Here is a 10,743-nt window from a genome sequence, read left to right on the forward strand (position 1 = left end):
TCTTAAGGCATTTTCTACTTTTAAGGCACATTTAGGAAAATATTGTAATTTTTTTAGGAGACCATTTTCTATAAAACAAGTATATATGTTTGTTAGAATTTTGTTTCTTTCTATACCAGACGGTCAAAAAGTCAAGTTAAAGAAGTGTTTGGAACCTTATATTCTGGTACAGAATGATTGCTAAAATATATTATTAAGTGAAAAGTGCAAGGTATAGTTTGCTACCATTTATGAGAAAAAATGGAAGGATACAGGAGAAATTAGTAACATTTATTACTTGTGGAGAGGACACTGGTGGCTGAGGGACAGTCTGTAGTACATATTGGATTGTGAATCATATGACTGTATTACCTAACTTAAATAAACAAACAATAAATGCATAAGGAAAAAGAAGCTGGGTCAGGGAAGCAACAATAAGTAGTTACTCTTTTTTATTTCCTTTTATTAAGGGTGTATGGGTTTTGGAATTAGATGCACTTAGATTTGAATTCTGGCTTGGCTTCTGCTGGCAGTTGAATGTAGGGAAAGTTACCTCACTTCATGTAAAATTTGGGAAAGACCTTCTTGGCTGGGTTTTTATGCAGATCAAATATAATAAGGACCATTTCTTAAACTTCAGTTTATGATGATCTGATTTGAGGGTATGAAACAAAGGAGATGAAACAGATTTAAGCCTGGATATGAGCATCTTCCTCTGAAGATGGCTTTTCACTATCCAAGAAAGACAAAAGACATGACCATCTTAATGCTTGGGTTCCAGGTGGTGAATAGATTTTGGCTGAAAGTTATTATGAATCAAAAGTTAACTTTGAATAGATCATTATATCCAGCCAAAAGGGTTCAACATGTCTTTGCAATTAAGGAAATTGAGTGGTTAAGCAAATGATAGTTAGACCCTTCTCCTCTGGATTTTTGGAAGAAATTAGCCAATGAGGTATAAGCCATCTCCTTTCCCCTGTTATAGCAACAGTCTTGTGAGAGTTGAGAAGCTCTGTTCTGGTGGACAGAATTAAGGGGATCACCATAAAGCAATCCCTGGATTCAGAAAAGGACTGCTGTTATATCTGCGTCATTGCCTAAGTCACTCCTGGGACAGAAAGGTTGAACCCTAGGTAGAGCCATTAATACTGCATTCTCTGTAAGCCATATCCATTCCCAGCTACACAGCTTGATATGCTGAACATTTTTCCCTAGGGGTTAGAGGTAGGAAAATATGAGATTAATATTTTGTGCTATATTTATAATTACCTTTTTGTGTATGTACTCAATGAGTGGGCTTTATAACATGAATCTTTCAGATGTAAGGACCAGAAAGAGAACTCCAGTTGTCTAACCCAGAATGGAATTAGCTTAGGTGACAGAGTTCCAGAAACAGGACTGACCTCAGATGAGGTTTGATCCTGAGGCCCAGGATGGCCTTAGGCTCTACCTCTATGTGATACTTTCGTCTTTGTCCTCTTCTGAATATTGATTTTTCTTTAAGCTGGCTCTTCTCAGTGTAGTAAAAGTGATGGGACCATTTCTAGGTTTTGTACCCTCACACCCCATCCTCCAGGGGAAGAGAGAACACCACTCCTGATCATCCCAGAAGCCCCATGGATTTTGTTGCATCTCCTTGGCTTGAATTGGGTACTGTGCCCATACCTGAGCCAATGTGATATGCTGATTGGCTTAAGTTATTGTATTTCAAGCCTGGCACCCCTTCAAAGGATTCTGATTTCATTGCTCTGGGAGGTGGATCCCATGCATTTGTATTTTAAAATATTCCCTGTTGGTTCTAATATGTTGCCAGGGTTGAGTTGATTAGCTTAAGCCAGTCAGTGTCCAGTCTTAGAGCTGAGAATATAACTGTTCTCTAAAGGAAAATTGGGGTAAACTGGACAGACTGATGAGAGAAGGGGAAAATATATCTTGGAGAAGCAGACGTCAAATGTCTGCTTGTGGCAGACAGATCAGTTGCCCCAGTGTCTGTATTACATCTTTCTTTTTTGCTACTAGAACCCAGATTTTGTTTGGGGCCACAGTGTGCCAGCCCCAGGGGATAGATTGTGATTTGTCCAAATACTAATGACAATCTGTGTCCCCACTTGTCCTGTCTCCCTTGCAATGAGAGAGAGAGAGAGAGAGAGAGAGAGAGAGAGAGAGAGAGAGAGAAGAGCTAAATTGCTCTTTGTCCATAGCAGAGAGCACAAAGAAATTTTAAAGTCAATGCATATGAGATTGGAAGTGTAAACCTAATATTTGGAGGAGTCATGGAAGTAGCTACCAGAGAAGAAGAAGAAAAGAAAGGAGAAGGAGGAAGAAGAAGAAAGAGGGAGGGGAGGAAGAAGAAAAAAAATGTTCAGAAGTAGCTACTTCTGAGGAATAAGGCAAAAAAAGAGGATGAGAAAGTAAACTTTTAGTTTTCATTTCATGCCCTCTGTTCTCTTTGAATTTTTATTTCTATGTGATTATATTATTTTTATAATTAAAAATAAATTAATCTCTTTTGAAGTTGTTCCTAAGAGTATAAGATGATTTAAAAATATGTCACCTATTGTTAGAGTACATTTCTTTAAATGTATAAATCACCTTTTTAACAAGAAGTAAGAGTACTTTTTAATTGTGCTATGTTTCCACAACCTCACACTAACACAGTGTAGGTATGAATAAAGTGTTTTCATTTTATGCATGAGAAAATGATCCCAGGAGCTTAAATCAGAACTCAAGGTCAAAGCAAGCTCATGGGATCGAAAGCTGCAGGAGACCTAGCTCCTGATGGTGGCAGGAGATTGAGCTTTGTTCTCCTTTCATGTTTGGCCTCATCCTTCTTATCTAGCAACCCTGATCTGATTTGGCCAACAAATAAGGAGGAGAAAAACCTCAAAAATTAAGCTAAGCATCTTCAGTTACTTGTTTTCAATCAAAGTTTTTCAGTTTGACTTGGTTCCCAGGTACCTTATGAAATTAAATCTGCATGATTTCTTTTATTACACCTCTGCTAAGGTATTCATTGTTAAAAGTTTCAGGCCACAGCATCACAAAGACCACAATGTATTACTTCAGAAATTATGAGTAAACAAAGATTTTTTTAAAATAAGAGTTTAACTTTTGATGTCTAATAGATTTGAGCATCAAGTCACTTGTGAAGAATATTTAACTTGTTATTTTCAAATTGTTTGTCTAAAGAAAATCGGTACAATTTTTAAAATGTAGAAGGACATAATAAGACTTGCTTTTCTCTAATATCAGGGAATAAATGAGTTTATTTAGTTGTGGGTAAGATTTTGTTCATCACCGTTTCTCATTTGCTACATTTAGATTCTGTCCTTTGGGATCGTATGTTAAAGAGGAGTTCAAACTCCCCTCTTATTTATTTTTTCAAAAGCCAGCACTTAGTTGAAACTCTGCCCAAGCTTCTTCTGGTTTTAGAGCTTTAAATTTTGCACAGAACTTTCAAATACTTTCATATATGATTATCCATGACTATCTGTCAAAAGAAGACAGTAACGATATGGATTTATGAAATGCAGCGTTTCATTCTGTTAATCCTGTTAACAGGTACTTATCACGTGCATCATGTGTGGATCCATCCTTAGTGGATTTTAAAATGTTACACTGTTGCTTCACCATCTAACAGTTTATCAGAGGAACAGACACTGAAACGGAATGGATTTGTATAACATTCCTTGTTAGTATTTAAGAATAGCAAAATAACTGATAGATGGACAGCAAGAAAAGAAAGATTAAGAAAAAGTCTGAAGCCCAGATTACCCAGTGATGAATGGGTCTCCGAAAAATAGAGATTTGGCTACACTTCCTCCAGGACAGAAGTTCTGAGGCATCAGCCTAAGGAGCTAAAAGAAAAATTAGCAGAGACCTTTAATCGCAAGTTAAGGAAGCCACCTAGTGGTTTGTTACATCATTTAAGGTTGTGTGCATATGTAAAGCATCTCATCTGTGGATTGACTGTGTGGGTCTCTAATCAAGTGTGAGTCAAAGCCTGATCACTTTTCATTTAGTCCAGCAAGGAGGGTCAGTTTCATTGAGAATAAGCACAGTGCTGCTCTGTGTAATCTTTTGTTTATTTATAGTCTTTTTTTAATCAAAAAGGACTTAAGGTAAAGTACATGAAAATACAATGAGAGCACAAACTAGAAGAAGATGAGAAAAGAGAAAAAACAAAAAGATATAAAAAGTAGTAAAAATTTTGATAATTCAAAAATGCTTTCAAAATCCTATATGTTTACCATGAAAGGACTCTACATTTTCAGGTAAGCGTGGAAACTGATCAGTTATAAAATTCACAATGTTTAGAACAGTGAAACATTTTTTAGGAAAAGTGAAATCCTACCTAATGTCAAGAGCAGAGAAATTTTTCTTCTGGAGGTCCTCACAAATGAGGTACTGCCTAAAGTCATGTGTAATGTCCTCAATCCTCATAATAGAAATCATCCTGAGTCTTGGAAGATTGTTTCTTAACTGTGCCTACACCGCTTTGGAGGAGAATGTGCACCAAACGCCATTTTCAGGGCTTGCATTAAAGCATTTGGTCCTCACAATAAGCCTGAGAGGTAGGTAGTATTACTATCTCCATATTACAGATGAGGCCACTGACACACAGTGAGATTATGAACTTGCCCGAAGTTAGGCTGTTAATAAATAATGGAGCTGGGATTCAAACCTGGGAAGTCTGGCTCTAACACCCATGCTCTTTTCCAAAATGCTATATATACTGAATGGCCCATCCAATGAAAATGGCAATACTGTATTGAATACTTACACAGTCTGTGGGGCATTAGTTAGAAGTGCTTTAACATGGTGCTGAAGATGAGGTCAGGACTGCATATTTCTGAGATGACCCAGTCAATATTGCCTTCCAGTGTCACAGACTTCATCCCTGACCCCAGTCACTGCACACTTATGCAAACACATGTGTATACACACCTTTGGTCAAAAACAGAGGACCAGGAAAGAGTACTCAGACTCACCACTTCCTGATTTCTAGAAAATTGCTGAAATCCATGACCTTTTTATAAAAAAATTATTTTATTGAGGTATAGTTGATTTACAATGTTGTGTTAATTTCTGCTGTACAGCAAAGTGATTCATTTATACATATATATACATTCTTTTTCATATTCTTTACCATTTTGGTTTATCAAAGGATAGTGAATATAGTTTCCTGTGCTATATAGTAGGACCTTGTTGTTTATCCATTCTCTATATAATAGTTTGCATCTGCTAATCCCAAACTCCCAATCCTTCCCTCCCACTTCTCTCCTTCCCCTTGGTAATCATAAGTCTGTTCTCTGTCTGTGGGTCTGTTTCTATTTCATAGATAAGTTCATTTGTATCGTATTTTAGATTCCACATATAAGTGATATCATATGGTATTTGTGTTTCTCTTTCTGACTTACTTCACTTAGTGTGATAATCTCTAGGTCCATCCATGTTGCTGCAAATGGCATTATTTCATTCTTTTTATGGCTGAGGAGTATTCCATTGTATATATGCACCACATCCTCTTTATCCAGTCATCTGTTGATGGACGTTTAGGTTGTTTCCATGTCTTGGCTATTGTGTATAGTGCTGCTATGAACATAGGGGTTCATATATCTTTTTGAATTATAGTTTTGTGAAATCCATGACTTTTTGGTGCCTTTGTATCTTCAGATACAAGATCTAAAATGCAGTCATAACAAAACGTGCTTTATTTTGCTAGCTTTTCTTTCTCAAAGTGGTATCTATAAATGTTTGGGAATGGCAACTAAATTGATTTCTCTTAACCAGTCATGACAGTTGATTAGGGATGAGCAAGGCCAGCCTTGAAAGGAAGTTGGTAGGGAAATAATGGCATCATTGAAACATTTCCGGTTAGTGGAGTCAAAATATCATATAACTTGAGTCTTAAATTGAGCACTTAGAATGATGTTCTTTTAAGCTGTACATTAGGATAGTTGTGTGGTTAATGTTCTTGCCAAGAGGAAAAGGTATACTCTATAAAATGACCCTTCTATATAGCGAAGGCTCCTTGAAAACAAATTTCCATGGCACTTAAAACAAATGCCTAGCTCAGTAAAGATTCTAATGCTCCTGAAAAATTCAAGTTCTGTTTGGAGACCAACATGATGGCCTACTGCTCATAAGAGTGAAGTTTTCAGAATGATAATCTTTTAATAGTTCTGCTGAATGCTTGGAAGATTCATCCTATCATGGGAACATAAATGAATGAGAGCAATGCTGAGATACGATGAAAGAAACTGGCTGGAAATCAAGAAACTTGGGATCTACTTCAGGTCTGCTTTATTCTGATAACAAAGAAAGACACAAATTCTTTGTGTGTCATTTTTCTTTTTTTTTTTTTAAGATTTTTTGTTTGATGTGGACCATTTTTAAACCACTAGACCGCCAGGGAAGTCTCTGTGTGTCATTTTTCTCATGAACTTTGGAGTGAGATCTAAATTCAAGCACCAATTCTGATACCCGTTAGCTGGATGATACTGGATTAGCCAGTTAACCTTTCCGGGCTTCAGTTTCATTATCTATAAAATGGCTTCACTAATACAATAGATTTTATTAGGTGCTCACTGTGTGCAAGTATTTTATATATAAAGGTTTTTTTTATACCTTTTATCTTTATAACTACCTTAAATGAAATGTTCAGTCTTGTTATCCCTACTTTACAGGTGTTATCACTGAAGTTGAAAGAATAGGTAACGTGAAGAGTTTAATTAGGATAATTTATGTAATGTGTCATATCACCTGGTGTACAGCAGATTCTCCAGACATGGAGCTGATGTATTCCTGTTGACTTCATCTTCCCATCTCCTTCTCTTCTTTTGGGATTTGTTTTGAAGATTAGCGAAGAGGAGAACCACGGGCTTAAACAGCTTAACTTTGGGAATTAGGGATTTAGGCCAAAATGTAAAAATATAACTGAATTTTTATTTTCCTACAGGAGTGGCAAAAACTTAACTATGATATCTACACCCTGCGACAGATTCGAAGGGAAGTGAGAAATAGATGGAAACGCATTTTAGAAGATTTAGGTGAGTCTGAAAGTGATTATGAAATGGTAAAAATAACCAGTTGTGATCGTTCCTCTTCACTTTCTCCAGCATGGTTTTTATGAAAGGAATGTCAGTAACTGACTGATTAAGGCTACTGTGTACTAATTATTTTCCCAATCCCGCCCTCCCTGTATCCTCAGCTAAACATCTGATGTTTCTGTTATCACCAGACCCTGTCTTGAGGACATATTTTGCCATGTGTTACTCCACCTGTCCTCAGTATCAAGTAACACAGGGCAGTGGAAACATATGGGCACCACCGTTGACTTTTTGGGCATTGTACATTGATTGCATTAGATGGGAGTGATTGGCCAGTTAATCATAGCTTTATAAGGTAAGGCAGACTGGGAGAAATATTACTTGTAAGAGAGACAACAAAATACCTGTGGTATTAGAGTAGATATTGGGTATTGATTTTTCTTAAATCTGCCAGGGTGGTGATACCATAAACATGGTCCTCACATTACAAGTAAGCTTGTTTTCCTGTTTTAAAATAATGACTTTATCAAATTTGAAGTCCTCAGTCCTTCTACTTTGAAAGAAAACATGACACCTTGGCATCATAACCTTTCAAAAGTGGGGTACCACGTTGCTAGCCACTGTTGCTTTAGTTGGGATATGATGGGGGCGTGGAACTCTGCCCTCTTTACTCACCCAGTATTCTTCTGACTTAATAGTCTCCTCTTTATGATGTAAGTTATCCCAGGAAGGGTAAATCTATGAGTCTTTTAGATCTTTGCGTAAGTAATTTAACCAGTGAGCCATATTGCCCCGGGGAAGGGAATCTGGGCTTGGAGAAGTAGGGGCCTGAAGGTGACCATTGTGCAGGTTGCAGGGGAAGTAGGAATTCAGGAAACAGGGGAGGAGGTGAAGAGTGGAGAGTGGGAGGACGGTTTCCAAACCAAAAAACGGGGCAGCAGGCAGTCAGTGGATGAGTATCCAAGGCTTAACTCGGAGGAAAAAGTTAACAAAGAAAATCTGGTTAGAAGAAATCGCAAAGGAATTTTAATTAAAGACCCCCACCAACCACACTGTGCTGGGAAGCAACACAGGGAGTGGTGCCTTGGGCTTCAGTTTTCTCATATTTGTTCCTAACCCACTGTTGGGTCCCTTAATCTCCTGCAGGACCATCATTTCCTTGTGACTAATTTACGTGAGGGTTCAATCTCTTTACCTTAGGTTTTCAAAAGGAAGCAGACTCTTTGTTGTCAGTGACAAAACTCAGCACCATCAGTGATTCTAAAAACACAAGGAAAGCTCGGGAGATATTGTTGAGACTGGCTGAAGAGACCAATATTTTCCCAACCAGTTGGGAGCTTTCGGAGAGATATCTCTTTGTTGTGGTAAGTGGATGTCTTTGTCCACCTGCTCTGATTTTGCTTTAAAGCTTTGCTTCTCTATTAGTCCATATTCTCAGCATTCTCACACCACCAGCTCCACCATGGTATGAGGTATGGCAGATGATTCTGGCATCTTATGCATTGGTACCCAGTGGCCAGCACATCATAATCACTTGGAGGGCTTTAAAAATTCAGGTTTCTGGATTGCACTTAGACCAGCTGAGACTTGCATTGTGGCTCAAGAATCTATCTGTATTTTTCAGCCAATTTTGCTGTGCAGTCAGCTTTTTGAACCATTTCTAGGTCAAAGAGATGTGAGAAATATTGTGTGTATAACATAACCTAAGATTGAAAAATGATTTGAAAGGACTCTTAAAAGCAGTGGAATGTTTCTTGGATAACGTAAGTAAGGGCTAAGGAGTGTCTCTCAATTTGTTGGGAAAAATTTAATAAATGTTTTACTCATCATTATTTCTAGGGTAGATATTGTAGTTTTTAGATTGGTTTTCCCACCAACATGGCTTGGTTCCCATCTTGACAACATTTGTATTTTTAATATTTTGGCAGGACCGTCTCATTGCACTTGATGCTGCGGAAGAATTCTTTAAAATTGCCAGTCAAACGTACCCCAAGAAGCCTGGGGTCCCATGCCAGGCAGATGGCCAGAAAGAACTGCACTACCTTCCCTTTCCAAGTCCCTAAGGGAAAGGCTATGAGGCAGAATGGGATTTCTTCCACTGGAACTCAACAGCCTACCAAAGCTGGACAGATGCGTGTAAAAGAGAATGAGCAAGAAGAGGGCTAGCTAAGAGAAAAAGGATTCTGAGTCCTACAAAAATCTAAGCGTTTGGATATCTGGTCATCATGAGGACTTCACTATATGAAAGTTGAAGCTGTGTTGAAACGCCCTGGTGATCTTGCATCAGAGAGTTGGTCCGTGGGATATTTCATCATGGGTGATTAGATTCCAAGAACCCATTGCCCCCATTTTGGTTTTGGTTGTACAATAAGCTCTAGCCACTAATCCTATTGGGAGAATAGGATGTTCTAGCTAGTAAAATAAGATTAATAGAGCTATCATTGAACCCAAATATGGATTACCAATTTTTAAATAATTGTTATATAGTATAGGCTAACACCAAAATAATACCAGGCGTGACAAGACCTTTCTTTGATTTGGAAGCACCTACAGAACCTTGGAGGTGTTTGAGGCATCATTTTGAGATTATTCAGAAGTTTAGATGTACCAAATAAGAGAACTATCTAGGAGTGCTGCTCAGAAGTGAATCCTAAATAGAATGCTCCCAAGCAGAACTTCCTGCAGCTCCATGTGAAAAGCTGTATCTTCAGCTGTGGTACAAGCATCTTGAATTCTCAACGTTATTGATATCTGGTTACCTCATTTTCCAGCTCTAGTCCACAAGCCCTTGATATTTAATCTGAGATAGCATCTATTTGACCTTTACTGTCTTCTCTTCTCTTTAACCTGTTTCCAGCTTGTTGACTGAGAGTTGCAGCTGCCCAGGGACCTCTCATGCAGCGTGGCCTCAGCTCCAGGACCCAGAATGGGCACGGAGAGCCCGTGGTCACAGTGCACTGGGGTCAGTGCTCACCCTGCCAGCCTGGGGCTTAGCCCCTCGAGGCACCAGCAACAGCAACAGCAGCAACTCTGCAGGCAGTGTTGCATTGAAGAAGGTCATTGCTGGACTTTCTTCCATCCTGAAGATGATTTCCAAAGTGGAGCAATTCTGCCACTACAGTTTGCTTCTATCCACAGATTGAGCAGCCCAGTTTCAAAAGTTAATTGCCACCTAAGCAAAGAGCTTGCCGTGAAATCAGGGTTCATTTTATTGAAAAGACTTTGAGAGCTTGTCGGATTTATCAGTAGACTGCTGAGAACAATGGCAATATTTTTACTTTTACAGATTTTACTTTTCTGACTTCAAGTTAAAAAGTAACTTGTATTTAGTCTGTGCAGGGGACTGTGACTTCAAAATTTCCCTACCCTGATTAGCTCTTTTGGTAGTGAACACAATGTTTAAAAGATTTGTTAGAGGAGATACATGTTCTCCATTTATGAATGCTTTGCAGACCAATTTAATTCACATGTTTCAGGAATATTCTTCCTAGTTTAATAAGTAAACTAAAAGTTTTATTTTTTAAAATAAAAAATACATTTTTAATTTTGTTTTATTTAGTACTTAGTACCTCTCTCATGTTGTTTAAAATTAGCTTGCAGATATTTTCCCTCACATCTATAGGCTCTTGCAAGATAAACATACAGTGAGACAAACAAACAAAAACAAACAATAAATTAAACCAAAAAAAAAACTTTGAAAATCATATTGTTT

General features: G+C 37.9%; 1 protein-coding gene across 1 annotated transcript in view; it reads left to right on the forward strand.

Annotated features, from left to right (window-relative positions):
- MREG (melanoregulin) overlaps positions 1 to 9,094 on the forward strand; it is a 65,362-nt gene extending 56,268 nt beyond the window's left edge. The window contains exons 3-5 of the mRNA XM_060107159.1: positions 6,941 to 7,031; positions 8,232 to 8,395; positions 8,960 to 9,094. Coding sequence (XP_059963142.1) covers positions 6,941 to 7,031; positions 8,232 to 8,395; positions 8,960 to 9,094 — 390 coding nt within the window. The remainder of the gene's footprint in view (positions 1 to 6,940; positions 7,032 to 8,231; positions 8,396 to 8,959) is intronic.
- The last annotated feature ends 1,649 nt before the right edge of the window (positions 9,095 to 10,743 follow it).

The sequence above is a fragment of the Mesoplodon densirostris genome, chromosome 8 (assembly GCF_025265405.1).
Source record: "Mesoplodon densirostris isolate mMesDen1 chromosome 8, mMesDen1 primary haplotype, whole genome shotgun sequence".
Lineage (NCBI taxonomy): Eukaryota > Metazoa > Chordata > Mammalia > Artiodactyla > Ziphiidae > Mesoplodon > Mesoplodon densirostris.